This window comes from Thermobia domestica, chromosome 10 (genome assembly GCF_964235325.1).
Source record: "Thermobia domestica chromosome 10, izTheDome1.hap1.1, whole genome shotgun sequence".
NCBI classification, from domain to species: domain Eukaryota; kingdom Metazoa; phylum Arthropoda; class Insecta; order Zygentoma; family Lepismatidae; genus Thermobia; species Thermobia domestica.
The window spans coordinates 14,234,445-14,257,410 of record NC_137463.1 but is presented as its reverse complement, the minus strand read 5'-3'; the positions used below and the strand labels follow the sequence as shown (position 1 = coordinate 14,257,410).

Below are 22,966 nucleotides of genomic sequence, written 5' to 3'. Positions count from 1 at the left end.
AGGTAGAAATCTCCCAATGTGACAACTACCTTCCATTTTGACCCTCAAAAAATATTTTTCACAAAGTTTCCTGCAGTTTGTCTGAGTTCAGTAATGTGGCACCTGAGAAGGTTGTGAAGCCACGAAGGTTGTGGCTAATATCAGATTTAAGCTCTGAGCCATGTCACGTTGAGGTGATGGATTCTCTGGCCTGCCAGTCGACGAATTTACGAAGCACCTCAGGCGATACTTTCGCTAATAGTCTCGAATACACTCCTTTTATTGTTTAATGTTTGTGCATGGGGTCTCATTTATGTTTGTGTGGACACTCCGATGGTTAAAAGCTCTCCCGATACTATTTCATTGTTCAGCTGTAAAAAAGGCATGGAAAAGTTTCATGGTATACCCTTCCCAATGTACATTTTTGGCAGCATTTCCCTAGCATGACACTCCGGCACATGCAAACTGAGACAACACACTGATAATGACACTGGTTTCATGTTTCTGACGCAACTACACATGTGTGATAGCAGCGTTGCCAAATTGGTCGGATATAAACCGAACGACCTTCTGTATTGGATTAAATTAAATGACAAATTTGAGTTTAAAAATTTCAGGAAAATTTCATCAACAATAATAGTAATATCTAAGAGACAAATTAGTGGATAATAATAATAAAAAAAAGTTTACATTAAAAAAAATGATTACATTTTAATTAACTGCAAGGATTTACTTACGGAAATAGAATTCCGATAAAGAGAGCGGGCTCCTGATGACGGAAAGCTCATCGCAATGACTCTCTCAGTCACATATGTTAAATCGAGGTCAAAACCTTCTTTTTGGTATCTGCAATAAACAGAAAATTTAGTAGTTGAGGATGGGGAATAAAAACAGAGGGATGTTTCACCCTTAACGTTAAAATTATAAAATAATTTGAAAATTTGTATTTTAGTTTTGTTGTAAGATTTATTACCCACATAAACGAAACTCGGAACAAAGCACTGCAATTCAAGAAATCTTAAAGAATCGAATACGAATTCCCGGTGTCGCCGTCGACTACACACGTGGTTCTTATCTTGCAGCAACGACGCTAGTGGTAGCACATTCTCGCCATCTACACATCTATATCATAACTACTAGTAAAGCACCAGCAACGTTATTGAAAAAAATGAAATCTTTTAAGTTTTACGTCCCACGGTTATGCCGGTTAGGCTAAAGAAGACGGTGATGGTGAGAGATGAGTGAAATGGTGGAATGAAGAAAGTGGGGGGAAACGGGAGAACCGCGAGAAAACCCACGAGCACGGTGTTTGTCCACCACAAAGTCCACACGGTGCGAGCTGGGATCGAACCAGGGACCCCAAGAACCGGAGGTGAATGCTCTACCACTGAGCCACCGCGCCCCCAGCAACGTCATTGAGAAAGAAGTTTCGCCGCATGGTGTCACTACTGTCGATTGATAGCAAGCAAACTATAATTTATCAGAATTTGTAATTGTTACTACTGTTGCAATTTTGTATTTATATTTAAATAACAGAGTGATTGAAAGAAAAAAGATTAACGTATTCCTTTTTTTTTTTTTTTTTTTTTTTTTTTTTTTTTTTTTACTGTAATTAAGTTAGGATTGAGTGCATATTTGAACTGAGGGATTCAGTTTTGCATTCGTTCAAGGATACTTAGCTAAAGATGCAAGCCGCCGCCAAACTTCGGAGTCGCATGCCATGAGGCGCCAGAGACTGTATCCCTTGTTTATCAGTAAGCTTTATTACAATTTTGATATAATGACAATGCCCTGATAAGACACCTACAAATATGTTACTAAATTGTGATGCATTTTTATCAGCACCACGAGTGTATAACTTTAAAATCTGCACATATTTTAACACTTCTAGTCCGTGAGTTTTAAACCCTTAAATACCCCGTGCGGCACAATATAGGGTTATTTTTAAAATTCAATAACTTTTTTCGTTAGGCATAATGGAATATTTTTTTTTCAGAATGAAAAAAATAAGATCAGACTATGACCAGGAAAAAAAATCAAATACACACTATTTTGTGTAACTGCTTGACAGTGTTGCCAATTTACGGTAATTTTTTGGGTATATGAAAACTCAGAAAATGAACCGTACTCATTGTTCAAATATAAATACACCAAACGTGCACACACTACTTACATTAAGTAATTTACATTCTTTCTTAATAATAATGTAAAAACTTGTACATAATTTTCACTTCAAATGCCGCAGCATGCACCGTAACATCCATTCCCAGTATCTAGCTCTTCTTAGCATCAGGATTAGGTATTAGATTTCTGTGCTTTCAGCATCTAAGGCCTTGTTAGCCCGTCACGTATGAGGGATGAAGTCCCTCGGCGATCACACTATCCAAGGAAGGGGAAGGAAGAAAGGATGGGGGAAGGAAGTCGCCTGGGACTTATATGTTAGGAACCATCGCGTCATTTGTCTGGTGTGAATGAGAAAAACCCAGGAAAACCTCTCAGAATGGTTGGCCTAAAAAAGCTCATACAGTTTTTCGACCGAGTGTTCCCACCGGGAATCGAACCCGGAACCGCTTGCACCAAAGGCGAGAGCGTTAGCGACTACGGTACAAAGGGTTACATCTAGCTTTTGTGTTGCGCGCTTCGAAGCGCTACCGGGGGCGCGGTGGTTCAGTGGTAGAGCGTTCACCTGAACTCCCTGGTCCGATCCCAGCTCGCGCCGTGTGGACTTTGTGGTGGACAAATACCGTGCTCGTGGGTTTTTTCAGGGTTCTCCCGTTTCCTCACACTTTCTTCATTCCATCATTTCATTCATTTCTCATTATCACCGTCTCCTTTAGCCTAACCGGCATAAGCGTGGGACGTAAAACTTAAAGATTTCATTTTATTTTTATTTTTTCAGAAACACTACCCTGGACAAAGAGCAGCATCACATTTTGGGCAGTATATTATCGTCATTTTTCTTCTGAACTATCTTATAGTAACCTTTCCTTCCTCGGAACACATCTTTTGTCCTGCAATATTCCCACTCGGATCCTTCGGTGAAAATTAGTATGGAAAATGCATTCGTCTATGTAATCTGTCCACATTAAAACATCGCGATTTTTTTGTGATGTTGATGCCTACATTAGCGATAAATTCTTCCGTTATATCCTGTAAAATTGGTTGTAAAGTTAGCTTCTTTGGCTTTGTTGACACGTTGAGAAAGAAATATTTTATCCCTCTACCTTTCAAGAACAAAGAAAATGAATTTCTTCGCTGTTTCTGCGGTTCCTCCTGTCTGCGTCAATTGAAACGAAAAAAGAAAAAAAAAATACTTAATCTCTTTTTGGCAATCAGGAGACTGACTTATGACCCTTAACATCATTATATGTCGTGGTAATGTCAAAAGCTGTGATTTAAAAACCTTCGCTGTTGTATTTGTTTATGCTCCGTGCGATTTAAAGGCCACACATGGTGATGACGCAGCATTTATTATAAGATGCTTTCTGGACTGAAGCCGATATTACGCCATTCATTATACAATGCATTTCGAACTGAAAGTGTTCAGGAAGCAAAGATTTGACAATACTTTATTGAAAAATAAATAAATAAATAAAGCGTAAAATAAAACTGCAGCCACTGTTGTCTAATTTTTTGAACAGTGTATTAAAACCTTTCCTTCTTAAATTACGGCTTCTTACTGTACAGCTTAAGTTATAGTACTTACACCTATACAGTTACTCATGTGGTGTTTCTACGAATAGCAGTACACTATGATGCAACTAAAGATGTCACAAAAATTTAAATAGTGAAATACTAAGAAATCAACCCGAGGATGTGGAAAGCAATTATGAGAACAAGATACATATACGTAAGTATAAATAACAATGTAATGCTGACATACAATAAATACCCCTTCAATTACTCTAAATTGCTTTAAAAAAAAGAAAAAGAAAAAAAGACGTGTGTCCATAATCTAAGGTCTCCAAGGCGCTGGGAGCTATGGGGAACGCTTTGACGCGAGAGCTGGCAACACTGGCGTGTAGCTTGGTTCCCCTTTTTTATCACCACCAAACAGAGCCCGCTACGAAGCACAGTTTGGAGTGGGCAGCCATTCGTGATGGAGCTCCCTCTCGCTTCTCCCGCCAAGTACGAGTTGCGTGCAGTGATCTGTTTTTTGAGTGCCAAGGGCACTACCCCGAAAAAAAAATCAGTTTTACGTTCCACAGTTAGGCTAAAGGAAACGGTGATTATGAGAAATAAATGAAATGGTGGAATGAAGATAGTGGGAGGAAACGGGAGAACCCCGAGAAAACCCAGGAGTACGGTGTTTGTCCACCACAAAGTTTACACTGCGCGAGCTGGGATCGAACCAGTGACCCCAAGCACCGGAGGTGAACGCTCTACCGCTGAGCCCCGCCTCCTCCCGGCACTACCCCAATTAACATTCATCCCCCGTTATGCGAGGTGTATGGATATTGAAAACGTGCGTAAGTGGGAGAGAGAGTTCAAGGACGAACGTACAGACATCCCTGATGAAAACCGTTCTGGTCGGCCATCGGTTACGGCCGAAACAATTGCAAAAGTGCAGCAAGGAATACTTGAAGATCGGCGTGTGACAATGCGCGAGCTGTGAGAACAGATCCCTGAAGTCAGTAAAGAGTACGATTTACATGATTTTGACCGAACATTTGCATTATCACAAGGTGCGAGGTGGGTCCCCAAAATGCTCACCGAAGACCATAAACGTGAACGTATTGAAGCGGCTCGCGGATTCCTGGAGTGCTATGGAACAGGGCGAGGAATTTTTGGAGTCAATTGTCACCGGCGACGAAACATGGGTGCATTAAACGACACCTGAAATTGGAAAACTCACATCAGTGGCGGTATTCGAATTCGCTGAAGCCGCGAAAGTTTAAACAAACATTGTCTGCCGGCAATGTGATGACCAGTGTGTTCTGTGACAGAAAAGGTGTACTGTTGTGCGAGTTTATGCATACCGGCACAACAATAAACGCTGATCGCTACTGTGAGACTTTTAAAAAAACTGCGTCGTGCCATTCAAAATCGAAGGAAGGGAATGCTGACGAACGGAGTGTGTTTTCATCACGACAATGCTCGTCCCCATACTGTCCGTTCAACAGCCGATCTCCTGCCCAATTCGGATGGGACATTTCTCCTCATCCCCCTACAACTCAGACTTTGCACCTAGTGATTTTCATCTGTTTCCTGAGTTGAAGGCATACCTGGATGAAACGCACTTCCAGACCGACAACGAGTTGAAAAACGAGGTCGAGGGCTGCCTGCGCAACGTGGCGGAAGAGTTGTATGACAAGAGTATACGAAAAATGCCATAGCGCGTGCAAAAGTGCATCGATCGCAACAGTAATTACGTCGAATAGTAGCTGGAAGTCCAGCCTTTCCATCGATGTAACACCACATGTCGCCAATAAACGTGTTTTCTATGTGAACCAATTGGAGAGCTTATTTTATGGACACGCCTCGCAATTAAACTCAATAATTTTGAAACATGGATAAGGAAAACATTAAGAATTCAAATGTATTTATTTTACAAAAGATTTGTTGGGCTACAAAAGATATTAGTAACAAGAAACTTAACCTTATGTTATGCATTGTTAGTATACCTTAGGATTCGATACGATGGAAAATGTGGCAGGTATTAAAAACTTTAACCATTTCTAACAGCCACATTTACGATTAAAACAAATAAAATGATAAAGAAAAAAAATACAAAAAACCTTCTTTTGTTCTGCGACACAATACGTCGAACTCCAACGACTACATTCTCTTTTTCCGTAACGAGTCGTAAACAGTTTAATAGACGAATATATCTCACAAAACGGAGTAATAACAATAATCTGAAAAACAAATTAAAATAAATAAATGTTCACGTAATTTTGTAAATAGTCTTATGAAATAGACATTTACGAATTTAATCAGTGATGTTATTCTAATTTTTTAATAATCGGTTAAATATATATATATATATATATATATATATATATATATATATATATATATATATATATATATATATATATATATCGAGAGAGAGAAAGAGAGTACATTGATAGATATACTCTCTTAGGAAACAAATCATGTAAGGTAGACAAAAGCAAATTTTTTGCTAGATACCACAAGTGACAAGTAGCATATCATCCTAATACAAGATGGTGTTACGAAATTAGGTAGCACTGTGAATATTTTGGAAACGAATTATCCAAGACAGATGCTTGCCAAAAAGCATTAGAAAGACCTGAATCCAGCAAAAGATCGACAATTGTTGATAATGGTATGTATGCGTTCACAAATATAAACAACCCTTACCCCTACACAAGGTTGGCAAAAACCATGGTTTTTATTGAAAAAACCAAAAATCCAGGTTTTTTTGGTTTAAACCCGGTTTTTTTGGTTTAAACCAGGTCTGTTTTTGGTTTAAGTAATTTACTCTATGTATTTATATGGGATATGGACAGAAATTAGTTTGTTTCGCCTTGGTGTTATTATGCAACAACAAGGTTATGCTAGAATTAGTCACATAAGCTTAAAGCTGAATCCAAACCGCTTCTCGGCTTCATTCAAGAATGATTGTCCATTTCGACACGAAACCAAGACTAATTGGTCAGAAATGCGATTGCTGACTCACTCACGAAATACTCCTGATAAAAATACGTTGTACTGATCTTTACATAGGCCTAGTTGTTAATATAATTGTCAAGAGTCATTTCAGAAGGACAAAAAGATAAACAGTTATACAAGTAAAAACATTATACAATTACATATAAATCGGGAAACTCCCGCCTTAGCCATTGGGAAAATCCTGTTATTACTTTAAATGTATTTGTATATAAAATTTTAAGGTCAACGTATCATAATCACTACGCTAAAACTGAGGTATTAAATTACAAATTTGGTATGTAGATATCATTCAATAAAATTAAAACAAAGCTGATGTTGGAAGCTGCGTAGGCAGTTGATAAATTTTGCCAATTTATATCAATATATTTAAGCAACCTTGGCTTCTTTATAAAACAACAGGCATTCAGGCAAGTAGAAATATATAATTTGGTTTCGTTTCGTATGTTTAGGCTTAACATTCTTATGAAATACCAAGGTTATCACGGAGAAGACTTTCGCTTAAAGGGACACCTCGAATCGCTACTTGGTTTAGACTTGAAAGATGGGTTGTGGTTCGACCGAGAATTGAACACGGGACCCCTTGATTAATAGGTGAAAAGTACATAAACGTATTGCAGATTGTTTCATATGTGGAGACGTCACCATGAAGTTCACTCGATTTAAAGCATTTTTCGGTTTTTTTTTTTTTTTTTTTTTTTTTTAACAGCTGGTTTAAACCACCTTGGTTTAAACCAGCCAACCCTGCCCCTACACTCAAGTGATCTCAGTTCTCATTCTTCATATCTAAGCATTTAAAATTAAGAAATAAACGCTTATGCCTTGTTCTGAGAGATCATATGGAAACGAATTATCCAAGGTAGATACTTGTCAAAAAGCATTGGGAAGATCTTAATCCAGCAATGGATCAACAAGTGTTGATAATGGTATGTATGAGTTTCAAATATAAATAACTTTTACCACTATACTCAAGCAGTGTTTTTCTTCCAGACATGTTAGAGTGCCCCTCCCCGCAAAAGACTAAAATAATACATTTATAATATAGTAATAAATAGAACACTACTAGCAGTGCTCCCCCCCCCCCCCGGAACATTATGTCTGAAAGAAACACTGCACCCAAGTGATCCCAGTTCCCATTCTTGATATCTGAGCATTTGAGTTGTTGAATTGATTTTGAGTCTAACGTCCCGTTCAGCAGCGAGGCTATACGAGGCATGAACCTACTGATTAACGTGGAATCCGAACCACATGAGCTCCCGTCGGGAATCGAACCTAGGTCTCCCACACCAAAGGCGCGTACGCTAACCGCTTAGCCACGAAGGAGTTCTCTGAGCCTTTGAGATTAAGAAATAAATGCTTATACCTTGCTCTGAGAGATCATATGTTTAATGCGGCAGCTGAAAGAATTTCTAAAAACAAAGATAGTTAAACTAAAATTTACTGTTCCTGGGTATAACTGGGTAAAATTTACTGTTATGTCTGGGTATAACAAACGATCCTGCGAACTGCAAATATTTTAACAGCTGGTTCTATCGAACCGGTGTGAAACGACTGAATAGCACCACTGAATATAATCACATCTTCGCACCTATTGTAGAGAATATTTCTTGTGACCCTCGTCAACAGGCAGGTTCTCTCTCCCACTCCAGTGCAAGTAGTGTTGCCAGTTCATAGGTTAAAAAAATAATACTATAGCTGCGTGATAGTCTTATTCCAATATCTACATTTATTGCCACGAATAGAGCAACAACTATCACTCACACAAATTATTATACATCCAAAGCAAATTTTTTCTACAACTGCGATCATTGGTACTAAACTTTGGAATTTCACCTTCAATAAATTTTGATGCCACGGACTACTGTGAGCTGATAGATTAGAGAAAATGTAAGCTGTCTCCCTCTCCAGTGCTCGAAAGCTTGACAACTTATCACTTATGTATGACAAATTTGGTCATGAGTGTGATTTCTTAAATTTTCCATGCCATACTCAGGAAGTTTAAAGATGTGTCAAACTTGTCACAGAGTCTGCAGGAAAAAAAGTGTGCGGACAAGAAAACAGAGATGGCTACATTAGAGAACTTGACTTTCAAGACTCACAATGCTAAAATTCGATTTAAAAATTCTGAATTTAAGGCAACGTCCTTGACTAAATCAACATAATTTAGCACACCCTAATTGGTAGGATGGTTGGGTAGGTGTGGGTGGAACTCGAATTGCACCCGCCTTCGAGTGGTCAGTTCTGGGCCATTTCATGATGGAAAAAAAAAAGTAACTTCACACAACTAACTGACACACAATCATAGTCAACGTCTTGCGAATAAAATCAGAAAAATAAACACACTGCTGAACAAGACTGCACTTATTTAATATAAAAAAACATTTACACGTGACGTTTCGATCTTCTAGCCAAGATCCTCATCAGACGTACACTCAGTCTGATGAGGATCTTGGCTAGAAGATCGAAACGTCACGTGTAAATGTGTTTTTATATTAAATAAGTGCAGTCTTGTTCAGCAGTGTGTTTATTTTTCTCACACAACTAAAATAAAGTACTTAGATTCTATAGAAATGAAAAAAACAATCTGTATATTTCTTGCGTAAAGGTAAATTTTGGTGTTTTTTTTATTTTTTTTTTTCAAACTAAGTCGTTTGCGCGAACTGAAGATCCAATTTTTAATTTTTTTTTTTTTTTTTTCATTGATTAGCACGCGAATACGCAACTTTTGTGCCCTATTAGAATTCAATACTCGAATATCTGATATTTTTCGCGTAAAAGTAAATTTTTAAGGTGTCTACTAAAATTCCAAAATGAAATTTCGTAACTTTTTCGTGACCTATTGTTTAGCAAACCATAAAATTTCGGAACATTCTCAAGAGAGAATTTCGGTGCGAATTAAGCCGAATTTTTATGCATGCGATAGATGTGTGCTTTGCTTGCGATTTGGTAGCGTCTAAAGCCGACCATAGACATTTCTAGTGGTGAATTTTGACGTTTGATAAAACAAAATTTTCCAGTCTGTACTTATATTTGTACAGGTAATAAAAATCGTGACCCAAAAGCTACATTTCGTGACTTTTTTTTGACTTTGATGACCGTTTTCTGATTCATTGGCTTTTTCATGACTTTCGTGACCGATAGACACCATGATTTTGGTGGTTTTTGTCAGTTCTTTTCAAACTTTAGGCCGTTTGCGCGAACTGATGATCCAAAGTATGATTTTTTTTCGTTATTTTTCCATTCATTACCACGCGAGTGCGCAACTTTTGAGCCCTATTAGAATTCGATACTCGAAAATCTTATATATATATATATATATATATATATATATATATATATATTAAAACAACACTAGTACTCTTAGCACTACAAAGCCATTAGTTGTTTCGCCCTATCACGTACAGACGATGAATTTATATGTGGTACATAGCGACGATGCATAAGAATAAGAATAAGAATAAGAATAAGAATTATTTATTGTCGTTAAACAACATGATATTGTAATAGACAACGTCAAAATTTAAGTTTGCGTACATATAATATTTACAATTTTAATTAATCAATACAATATTTTATATTTTACCTAGTACTACTTTTCTATTCTAATACTGAAATTTCTTCCGTAAATTCTGAAATACTATATATACACTTTTCTAAGAGCCACTTTTTACAAAAACATTTAAAATTTTTAATCTCCATTTCTCTCACTCTAGGTGGCAACAGATTATACAATTTCATCCCTATATATTTATAACTATTTTGAGTTTTGCACAGCCGTACATGGGGAATATTTATTTCATTTTTGCGCCTTGTATTGTGTGAGTGAACACTACTTCGAGTAACATAATTTGTACAGTTTTCTTTGATATAAATAAGGCACGATAATATGTACATGGACGGGATGGTCATTATTTCAAAATCTTTGAAAAAATGTCTACATGATTCTCTCTCTGGAATTCCTGTTATCGTTCTTATCGCTCTTTTTTGCCACTTAAATACTGTTTGTGCTCCGGAAGAATTACCCCATAATAGTATGCCATACGACAGATGAGAGTGAAAGAAAGCATAATATGCAGTGATTAATAGACTTTTACTTACAGATATTTTCAATTTACGTAACACATATACTGCCCTTGATAATTTTTTACAAAGTTGCATAGTATGCACATTCCAGTTTAATTTCGTATCTAAGTATATCCCTAATAGATTAACTGAGGAGCAGTCTTTTGTATCAGTTGTGGAGCTGCTGAGATGAAAGTATAACTTCTCTGTTTTATTATGGTTCAAATTTAATTTATTGTGAAACAGCCAATCAGTAGATTTATCTATTGCTTTATTATTTTTCGTGTGTATTGCGTTTATATTATTATCTTTCGTTATAAATGTAGTGTCATCGGCATACATAACAGTGGTTTCTAATAAGTAGTCAGGTAAATCGTTAATGTATACCAGAAATAGAAAAGGTCCAATGACACTTCCCTGTGGCACTCCTGTTAATATTTCAAGTACGTTTGACTGTTTATTTTGTACACACACAACTTGTTTTCTACTTTCTAGATAAGACCTGATCAATAAGAGCTCAGTTCCTCTGATCCCATAATACTGTAATTTCTGAATCAGTATTTCATGTGAAACAGTATCAAAAGCCTTACTTAAATCTAATAATGTTGCGCAAGCGAATGAACTGTTTTCAAAGGCATCAATTACCTCAGATACAACTTTTTCAACAGCTTTAGTTGTGGACATACCTTTCCGAAACCCATATTGTGCACAGTTAATGAGATTGTTATTTTCAAAGTACAGAGTTAGTTGTTCTTTCATGCAATGTTCAATAATTTTTGATACAATTGGTACGAGAGATATTGGTCTGTAGTTGCTGGGACAGTTTTTGTCCCCTTTTTTATGTATGGGAATAGTAACCGCAATCTTAAGACAATCTGGGAACACTCCTTCTACTAGTATCCAATTAATTAAGTGTGTAAGGGGTTCCACTATTACGTCTATAATATTTTTAATTGTACTATTAGTAAACCCATAATAATCCTCGCTACCAGATGTCTTAAACTTACGAACCACTGACAAAATTGCTTCAGGTGTTACGTTTGTCCATTTAAATGTCAAGTTACTAGTTTGATTTCTACATGAACTTAGAATACTTTTGAAGTCTATAACATCGTTTTCTGCGGACTTAGAGATACTGCTTGTATTACCATTTACATACTTAGCACTACTTACAAAGAATTCATTAAAAGTGTCAGGGGATATTGATATTGAGTCATTTTCTTTTCGTACCCCTATTTCCCTGTTTATAATTGTCCACCCTGCTTTACATTTATTTGTATGGTTTACAATAAAATTGTCGTTTGCCTTAATTTTTGCCGCACTTATTTCCTTTCTGTAGCGTCTTTTAGCTCTGATGTATTTTTCTTTTCCCACAGGACAGCCCGATTTAGCCCTATTATACCAAGCAATGACAACCTTACGAAGCTCTGCTAGTTCTGGAGTGTACCAGTTACTAACATTTTGCTGTAATTTGTTTGTAGATAAGTTATAGCATTTAAATTTTCTTGGACAGCATTCGTTTAGGCATCGTGTTAAATTATACATAAAAAATTCACACGCTTCTACTACATTTTTACATCTGAAGAATATTTGCTGCCAGTCAATTTCTTTTAATTTATGTCTTAAACTACAGATATTATCTAAACTCAGTACTCGAAAACTCTTGGTCACCACCCTAGTATTATTGTGTTTGACAAAGGGGTATAACACCCATAGGCCATCGTGATCTGACAATGAGCACTGTACTACACCACACGATAAATCATTTCTATATACATTTGTAATAATGTTATCTAAACAAGCTTCCTTTCTTGTTGGCTGATCATTTAGAAAATAAAAGTTATATGATCTAAGTATATCAGAAAAATAATTCTTGGTAGGAGTATCAACTAAAACATTGATATTTACATCCCCCAGATATAATATTTTATATTTATCATGCTTACTTAAGTAGTTAGTAAGGTCTTCCCAGCGTGCAAGAAAGACATTGACATCCGTATCTGGTGTTCGATAAATTGATACCACAATTGTTTTCGCGCTAGGAAATGAAATTGCAACTACTTCAAATTCCCCCTCATAGCAGAAATTATCTACGTTAATAACAATATAGTCAATGGTGAAGCCATCTCTTAAATAAATTGCTACTCCTCCATGGGTAATTCTACTTCTATAATAGCTTGCTGCCATGATATAATTTTTAGGTACATATAGAAGTATTTCTTCATTTCTAAGCCAGTGTTCATTAACGCAAAGAATTTGGCACGGAAATGAGTCAAGAAAAATTTCAATTTCAATTAATTTGTTTCTTATTGATTGTACGTTAATGTGGAACAGCAAGATATTTTCAAAGTCACAATTTATAACACCTTTCAGGTTTGAAAATAGACCAGAGTTACTTTGTGCTAAAATTATATCATTTATGTTTCTAACATTAAGAAGTCTAGTTAAGTTAGATTGTTTAATTCGACCAGCTTCATTATTATCTATTAGCTCAACTTCTTTTGCTGTACCATTATATGACTCTGTAAACAATTTTCTATTGTTTTTCGTGCACCCTTGTATAGCATTATGTTGAGGTTTACCTTGCTCCGTGCTAGCTAGATCTTGCACGTTCTGATAATATACATTTGTTACATTGTAGTCACTGTTACCTCTATTGGCTAAGTGCTTGGAATTATTATTGGGACTTGCATTAAAAAACTATTATCATCATACTTTGTAGGAACCTTTCTTATTCTATTTGATTTTCGCTGAGTTGGACTAGGTGCACTTACATTACCTGCTTTTTCAAGATTTTCCACATTATCTGCGTGTATTTTTTGAACGAGGCAGATCCTGTCTAATTCCCTTTCTTTATACGCATTAGTACTGTTTACATCAGAGCTGACAGCAACGGTGGTCCTATTTTTGAGACTGTTGTTAAATGGTAAAGCTATAACACCAGTATCATTATAGGTTTCCGATTGCTCCACTAATACACATATTTTATCAGCCATGCACTGTTTCCCCTTACCGTTTAGATGCAGACCATGTACGGTATGGTATTGTCTAGGATACTTACTTATGTCTAGTACCTTTACATTTTTGAACCTTCTGCACAATTTAATGATTTTTGCATTTGCTGTTTCAACTTCCTTGTTTACAATTGATGTACCGATTAAGTCATGCCGATGAGGCAGAGTAGATACAATTACATTTGTTTGTGTGAGATTTGGCAAGATGTTTCTCAAATTCCTAACCACGTTGTCAGCTTCGTTTTTTGCCACATCATTTGATCCCCCAATTATTACTACCGTATCACACTTTGACATTTGTTCACCTTTTTGTACCAAGCAGCTAACTACTTCACTTAAACCAGCTCCTGGTTTAACGAAACCACTAGTTTGCATGTTCACCTTCTGTTCTTGAATAATTCTGGCTATACTCCTTGCATGGCTATCGCCTACAATATATATGTTACCCCTTCTATTTCCCTGGAAACTACTTTGTCGTTTTTGACTTTTCTCTACTTTATTTACATTTTTGTCTTCTGTTACCGTCTTTTCATTTTTTCCATTCTTCACGCTTTCTGCAGTATTTTCCTTTTCACCTGTATAACTATTGAATTGTTCTAGAACATCAAACCTATTGCTGAGACGTACTTTATTTTTGGTTTCATCTACCGTATTGGAAATACTTTGCGCTTTTCTACCCTTTGATTGTACTGTCTTCCATTGTGTCCTATAACTTGCACTTGTTGATACCCTGCTGGTGTCGGATGTTCCTTGTACTTGATTTTTAATTGTTTGTCTAGGCACATTACTAGTGTAGTTTAATCTTCGGGAATCAGAATATTTAGCACTATTTGGTTGTTCTCTATTTGTATCATTATAATGATTCGGATTTGTTGTGGTTTTGCTGTGTTCAATTTTGGTTTTGTGTTCCTTCACCACTTCACTCCAGCTGCTGCACTGTTTCGATTTTGCACTACCAGACTGCGATTCCGCACACCTTCTATCACTACACTGGTTCATTTTAAGATATGATACTTCCTCATTTAGAATTTCAATGATTGTACGAAGGGTTGCAATTTCTTCGTAAATCTTCGTTATTTCTTGAGGAAAGATTTCTGTGATTTGAACGTTTTCCCGATCGTCATTTGTTTGCACTTCACTCACAGTACTTTTAGTAGTTTTTTGGCTATTGATAAGAATAGAGTTAGTTACGCTACTCGTGTTATTTTCCTGACCACTTAAACACATGCCTATCCCATTGTCTAGTCCAACTGTTACCCTGTGTTCAGATTTTTCATCATTACATCTACCGGGTAAATCTCCTCTTCTACTGTAAGTCGCCATATTGCCTGAAACACCAGCCTATATATATATATATATATATATATATATATATATATATATATATATATAGACGCTTCTTTTCTTTTCTTTGTCAGATTTGAATGTTTGATTCTGATTCGCTGTCGTGGATCCGTGACACCATTTTCCAAAAAGCGGTCAATCTGCTTACATCAACATATGCGGAACGGTTTTTTAAATGCTTAACATTTCAAATTGTGTTTCCGTTTAATGCATTTCTTTACGAAAGTGAGTTCGTTCCCTGGAGGCCAGAATAGGATATCTTATTTGGTTTTATGTGATAAAAATGCTTCTACCTCTTCAAGCATCCATTCTGAGATCTTGTAAACTTATGTCATTTGCTTTATAGCGAGTCTCAAGCAAGAGATGGTGCCTGCTTGAGTGTACACAATGCTATTGTAAATTCATGAACATTTCAAGCTCGAGTGGAATCAGAAGACTGTACGTAAATAATTCGAACAGGTTTTGCTATATATGTGTGTGAAGTTTTGATTGGCCCTTAGGAACAGTCTATGATCATAAAGACAGGTGTATTTATTGATTCAGCAAAGGAAGTTCAGACGGAGTTCTGCACAATGGCAACTAATTTGTCCCAGTGCCAATAGTTCATTCAATATCCTTTGGAGATACCTACGACATTAAATTATTTCCATTAAATTAGAAAAAAATCAAATACACTGGCATAAGAGATAGAAGTGTTGTGATCTGAAGATATGTAAAATTTTATTTGGCAAATAAGGAAAGTACACTACATTCCCAGGCTTTCTCTGCAAATGGAATAGTAGAGCATATGAAAAACACCCGATAATTGCGAACTGTTTTGAAAGAAACACATTAGTGCCGGAAATGAAAAATATAGGTTGGTCCAAAAGTAGGTATACAGTTCCGTACTGATAAACTCATTGCTTTTTATATGATTTCTTATTGTTATCCATAACGTAGACTTAGTTTTTTTATTATTTGTTCTTAATACCTTTTTACTTATATCTTAAGCTAGAAACAGCCAAAGCAAATAAACCTATAAGCTAGAATGTTGTACTTGATCAATGCAGGAGTGTATACCTACTTTTGTGACACCCTGTATAGTACATCAACCATTAACTGACCTTCAGAATGCTTTTACATAACGTTTATATTAAGTTAGGGATAATGAAGTAACTTGTCAAAAGCATTGGATTAACATGGGTCTTTTTTCCAATATCTAGTTACAGTATTTTCCTTGTTGTCCAATTCAAAGATTATTGAGTGTATTTTTTATGGCCTACAGGTTCGCCAGCTTACTGCGTTCAGAAATACAATAAACAAAGTTGAGTTTTAAGCATGAGATTTGTTTATCGATGCTGTAAACAACATTTTGGGTACTGTCAAACATGACCGATATGAACAGATTGTGAAAACAATGTTCAAGTAAATGCATGCACTCGGATGTCACATGGGTTTCAATCACATTTCCTCCACTCTTTAATTTCCACTAAGCTTTGGTGCACTGAGCAAAGAAAACGAGAGAGATTCCATCAAGATATTAAAAAAAATAAAAATGAGACACCAGAGTCGATGGGACCTGTGTATGATGACAGATTACTGCTGGTGCCTAATACGAGATAACCTACATGAAAACTATAAATGCAACTCGGCACGGCGCACATTTGCAACTAAACGACGGAGCAAATAATTTGTATTTGGTGACTTTGAAATAACTTCGAGTTTCATTGAATGTCTAAAACCTGTTTTCACTACATTTTGTTGTTGGTAGTCAGTTTACTATACATCTGATATTGTGACTGATACTAAGTATTTATTACAAATCAGTAGGTCAATGAATATTTCACCTACACATTCTATAAAATCCTTACATGAAACGGAAAAAAAATGGTTGGTAGATCTGAAATCAATGGCAAGGAGCTTATGCCGCAAAGCAAAAGTTTCAATTTACAAACTTGTGTAATCGCAAACCACCATCCTTTCATATTACCAAATACCTGTGCTAAATTGTCAAGTGGTTGATATACCAAATATTGCCCAAAAGTTTTGAAGACATTGAGATGAGTTTTTGCTTTGATATTTAGCTACGAGGGGCGTCCAATAAGTTGGGGAGGGGAGGAGCACAATGACGCGTGGCACGCATGCCAAGGCTGCTGTGCGTAATCCCGCTGCGCAATTTGAAGTCAGTCGGAGCAACGCAATGACCTGAGCAGAGTATTTGCGTGACGCCGCGAACAATGGATTTGCAGAAGTCGCATCTTGTGGCAGAGGACGAAACCTGGATTCACCATTGGGATCCTGAGAGCAAACAGGGGTCCATGAAGTGAAAACACCTGGGAGGACAACGTTTTTCGTCGGACTACGAGGTTCAACAGGCTGTTTCCCAGTAGTTTACAGACCATGACAAAGACTATTTTTTCTCTGGAATTTCTTCGCTGCCCACAAGGTGGCGACGGTGCATAGACCTCCAAAAGACTACATAGAGAAACAGTGATGACCAGCTGAGCCTTTCTGCATTTCCTCCTGTCTAGGTAGATAACTTATTGGATGCCCCTCGTATTATACTGAAAATAACTGAGAGAATTTTATCAAAATCTAAGAGATCGATCTTACCTTGCTGTATTCCACTTAACTCCTAAAGCGATAGCAGAATCGACTACTGAGACAATAAATGTTACTATTACAACTATCAGATCGACTATATTGAACGACGAATCAAAATATTCAGGATATCTAAAAACAAAGAAAATAAGCCACTAGAGACTAAAACACCACAAAGTATAATTACATTTAATAAAATAATTGAGATAATCTGTCCTTATCATTTATTCATTTCTTTTATTTTATTTATTTATTTATATTGATTACTTAAACATGCTGAACAGTGTTTTTACAAAACATATCTACATACGTAAATAAACGAATCTAGAGAGAAGTTTCACTATTTTTTCTTGAGGCTCATTTTATTGAAGAACAAGAATTTTAGGAATGATCCAAAAATGCATCAAAAGATTGCGATCTTGGTCAATAATTAGTTTTTGGATCAGGGACCACAAAATTTTCGAACGGCCCCTAAATCGAGTTTTCGTATTTTTTCGGAATAAGCACATCATAATGAGTTATGTGATAGCTTGGGTTTGGCTACACTATGTGTAGCTCTCCAGATATAAGGTGTACAAGAACATTTTTGATCTTTTAATGCATTTTTGGATCAGAGACCACAAAATTTTTGAACGGTTCTTAAATCGAGTTTTCGTATTTTTTCGGAATAAGCGCCTCATAATGAGTTATGTGATAGCTTGGGTTTGGCTACACTATATGTAGCTCTCCAGATATAAGGCATACAAGAAAATTTTTGATCTTTTGATGCATTTTTGGATCAGGGACCATAAAATTTTTGAACGGTCCTTAAATCGAATTTTTTTTGAATAATCACATCATACTGAGTTAAGTGATAGTTTGGGCTTGGCTACACTATATGTAGTTCTCCAGATATAAAGCCTACAAGAAAATTTTTGCCTGAAATATATTGGATCTTTCTATCCAAAAATAGCACTATTAAAAAAATTATATATATTTTTACATACACTGTAACTTTAAGGTATAATCTGGATCCTGATAACTGAAAATTTACGTAATTGGAATTTTGATTTTGTTAATAGGGACTTTTGTGAAAATGCACATTAATTATAAAATAAAATCATTGTCAAATATGTCACCAATCGTTAAAATATTTATTTTAGAAACTCTTGTACTTTAGAAATAAATTTAGAAGTATATTCTGTTCTAGCTTTCGAGGCTATATCCTTAAATGTTCATCAAATACAAAGAACACTAGGAAAGTTTTGCAATACGGCTTTATTTCTTTTACTTTCTCAAAGTACTTTTCACCACATACTACTCATTTTTTTCATTCTTCGAAACCAGTCGTCGAAGAAACTCTGCCATTTTTCGGCAGAGACCTGGGCACACTCATCGGCCCAAGCCCTTAGCAGGGCGTCATCACTTGTACAACGCCTCCTTTTCTGTCAAGTTTTTACATGGGGAAAAAGCGCGAAGTCACAGGGAGTAAGATCTGGACTGTACGCAGAGTGCTCTAACAGTTTTAATCCAGTGCTGTCCAAATACTGTGAGCAAACTTTTGAACGGTGCGCTGGAGCGTTATCGTGGTGAAAAAACCATGTGTCCATCTTTGGGTTTGGGAGCAACTGTCTGAGAGCTGTAAGAACTTTAGGCAGACATTCCTCAGTATAACACTGTGACTGTCTTCTGTGTTTCTAAGACAACTCGCTCGACAATTCCTCGCACACTAAAAAATACCGTCACCATTCTCTTCTTCACTGATGTGGACTTTCGAACAGCCACGGGGATCTCCTCATCTTCGAACACCTATACTTTGTTTTAAGCCTTGGTCGGGACGTCGACAAGTTTCGTCACCTGTCAATACTGTTCACAAAGGAAGATTTTCCATTTTTAAATTTTTTCAACATTTCACGGCACCATGAAACACGATGTGCCATCTGCTCGTTGGTCAAGTCATGTGGTACCCAAAGGGACCAAAGCTTTCTAACTCGAAGGTGATCGTGAAGAATACAAACGAACTGATGGTGCGTTAATGCCCAAGCATACCTCTATTTGATTGTATGTAACCCGTCTATCTGTCTCAAGCATTTTCCTTACGGCAGCAATGCTTCGTTCAGTCACAGATGAAGATGGCCGACCTGCCCTTGGAGCGTCCTCAAGGCTCAAATTTCCTTTTTGAAACTCTTGGTACCACCTAAAGCGTTGTACGATGAGGACAATCCTCCCCAAGCACAGGAGTCATTTCCTCTAAACACTGATCTACATTTAAAGACGTGCAAAATTGTAGCGTAAACTTGCCTGGTATTCAGTTTTTGACCACGACGACATCTCCTCCTCTTTTCACTAACACAGCTGAAAATCAACAGACACTGAGACAATGGCTATAGCTTCTACATGGCAGGTTTAGACATGTCTAAACACGCACTCAGTTGCAAAATCCTGTGATGTTCCGTTCTGTTCTATTGCAAAACTTTCCTGTGCTCTTTGTATTTCCAAAAACAAAATGGAATGAGGTTAACATTAAAAAAAAAAAAAAAAAAGTGTTGAGAATGAGGCTATGGACTGCGGACACAAGATGTTACAGAAGTTTATACATGCCTCTACATAGAATGTTAGTTATTAGGAAATACACTGTGAAAACAGTTCACATTAAATTGAAAGCGGATGAAGATGGATTTCAATCAAAGTGAGATGAATATTGGAATTTAGGAATCTTTTGTGTATTATCTCTCTTCGGTGTAATCTCTGATTAAGTAAATAGATACGCGAAAATATAGTTGGATCAGGATATGTATTGGATACTCTTATGTGGATATGAAAGTTAGTGCAATAAATATACGATTGATAATCAATGCATTTATGGTGGTTTGTAGTAAAAAATGAAATAAAATAAAATCTCTGCGTTTTACATCCCATTGTTATGCCGACTAGGCTAAAGGAGACAGTAATGATAAGAAATGGAGAAAATGGTGGAATGAACAAAGTGAAAGGAAACGAGGTAATCCCGAGAAAACCCACGCACACGGTTTGTCGACTACAGTCCACTTGGCGCGAGCTGGAATCGAACCAGGGACCCATGCACCAGAGGTGAACCCTCTACCATTGAGCATTCGCGGCCCCTGTTTGTAATAAGATAATGGAGGCCTAACAAAATATATAAGAAACTTTATCTGATTTGTAGCACTGAAGAATAGTTGGTCACACTTTAAACACTCAAATATTTTAAAATTATTTTCTTACAAAAAGCAAGTAAATAACTATTGTTACTGAATTCTATAACGTCATGTTTAAAAACTGAATTACTGGCAAATATTTTAGTATTTTAATTCATTTGGACAGCTCCAAGGAATGAAAAGCGTCACAAAGATTAGCGTCGTTCCTTAGGAAACCAATTTCCGACTATCGATGCCTTCCTAATCCAAAGTCAACATTTATTCTTTCACAAAAATATGAAAAGTTTCGAGGGAGAAAAAAATCTTTCAGTTTTATTTTACGTTATGTACTATCTTTGTAAATCCTACAAAGATAGTACAAAGATGTATGTAAATCTTACAAACTTACTAATATATATATATATATATATATATATATATATATATATATATATACAGAGCGTTTTAAAACAACACCCACAACGTTTGGGAGGTGATTCCTAACACCAAGATAAGACAAAAAGTATAGACCAACCTGGGAGCACAAATGCTTCCTTTCGGAGTTACAGGCTGCAGAAAACACGTAAAGGAGTTACAAGCTGCAGAAAACACGAAAAATGAACTTTAAAGGCCCATAACCCTAAAACTATGGGTCTTACTGTAGTCGGGTCAAGACTTCACTTAGGAACTAATATGTGCCCTATCCAAATATCCAACTTACAGAATCCTGCAGTACTTCCGCAACAATTTTTTATAGAGGTAGTTGGTGAGTACTTCAAGTTAAATACCCGTAGCTAAACTACCTCCATAAAAATTGTTGCGTGAGTACCTTAGGATTCTGAAACATGTATTTTTGGATAGCATACATATTAGTTCCTAAGTGAAGTCTTGACCCGACTACAGTAAATCCCATAGTTTTGGGGTTATGGGCCTTTAAAGTTCATTTTTTCGTGTTTTCGAAAGGAAGAATTTGTGCATCAAGATTGGTCTATACTTTATGCCTTATCTTGGTGTCAGGAATCACCTCCCAAACGATGTTATATATATATATATATATATATATATATATATATATATATATATATATATATATATATATATATATATATATATATATATATGAAGATTTCCCTTATACTCCTATATTAGCTGCGTTTCTTTTCTTCTTTTTTTTTAAATCTTGTTGTGAATGTTTCTCTTGGTTATACTACGTAAGTGAAAGGATTATTTTTGAAAGTTTTCATATTCTCATGAAATAGAGAAAATTAAATTCAGGCCAGAGAAACGTTAATAATAAACACGGGTATAACCTTTCTTATTTATGAACCAACAGTTTCTGATTACATTGTTTTTTTACTTGGCGGGATTATGATTAACGCTCGGAAGAGCAAAAATATATTAAAATGTATGAAGATACGTTTCTCAGTGACACGGGCAAATAAAATAAAATAAAATAAAATAATCTTTTAAGTCACACACTTATGTCGGAGACGGTGATGATGAGAAATGAAGGAAATAGATTTCATATATTCTCACAGTGCTCTTCGCTCTACATACAGAAGGTTGTTCGCTTTATATCCGACCATTTTTGACCACGCCACCACCACCGATAATGTTCTACCGTACCCCCAGCATTGTGGACTATCACATAGTATTGCAGTTCCCATTGCAGCAAACTCCGGCACAGGACAGGCATGGGAATTCTGTTCCATTCTTTAATGCAAGGTTTCCACAGACCATTCAGGGTTCGCGGGCGGCGATGTTGAAGACGTTGTTTCAACAGTCCAAATGCGCAAAAATCCATTGGACTGACATCTGATCTTTTTACGGAAATGTTTTCAAACGGAGTGACACGAATTCCTAATTCCTCTGCCATTTTTTTAAATAAACGTAGTGATGTTCTGACGGTATGACTCGAAGCCTTGTCCGTATGGATCACCTGATTCGCGTCCTTCCATACAATTGTGGGTGTCTCTCCGATAGATAGGTGTCAGAATGGATTCTTGGAAGCTCCTTGCATTCACCTTCACTTTTTTGCCCACCTTGCATATCATCAACTTACTCTCATATCCTAATTCCGTAACAACCATAAAGTCACGAGCGAATTTTTCCCTGCACTGACGAACAAAGTTGTTGCGCCTCTTGCCGTCAATGTCACGGTATGTAATCGCTTGAATGTGACCACCAGCAGTAAGATGAACGTATGATTTATCCATT

At 36.4% G+C, this 22,966-nt stretch overlaps 1 protein-coding gene across 3 annotated transcripts in view; it reads right to left on the bottom strand.

The window, feature by feature from the left end:
- Positions 1-22,966, bottom strand: part of LOC145662299 (phosphatidylinositol 3,4,5-trisphosphate 3-phosphatase TPTE2-like) — a 113,536-nt gene that overhangs the window by 50,775 nt on the left and 39,795 nt on the right. For 2 of the 3 annotated variants that reach the window (XM_081727724.1, XM_081727725.1), the window contains exons 4-6: positions 17,628-17,747; positions 5,718-5,837; positions 717-825 (exon numbers count right to left, since the gene is read on the bottom strand). In XM_081727724.1, coding sequence (XP_081583850.1) covers positions 717-825; positions 5,718-5,837; positions 17,628-17,747 — 349 coding nt within the window. The remainder of the gene's footprint in view (positions 1-716; positions 826-5,717; positions 5,838-17,627; positions 17,748-22,966) is intronic. The other variant, XM_081727726.1, reaches the window with a different exon arrangement.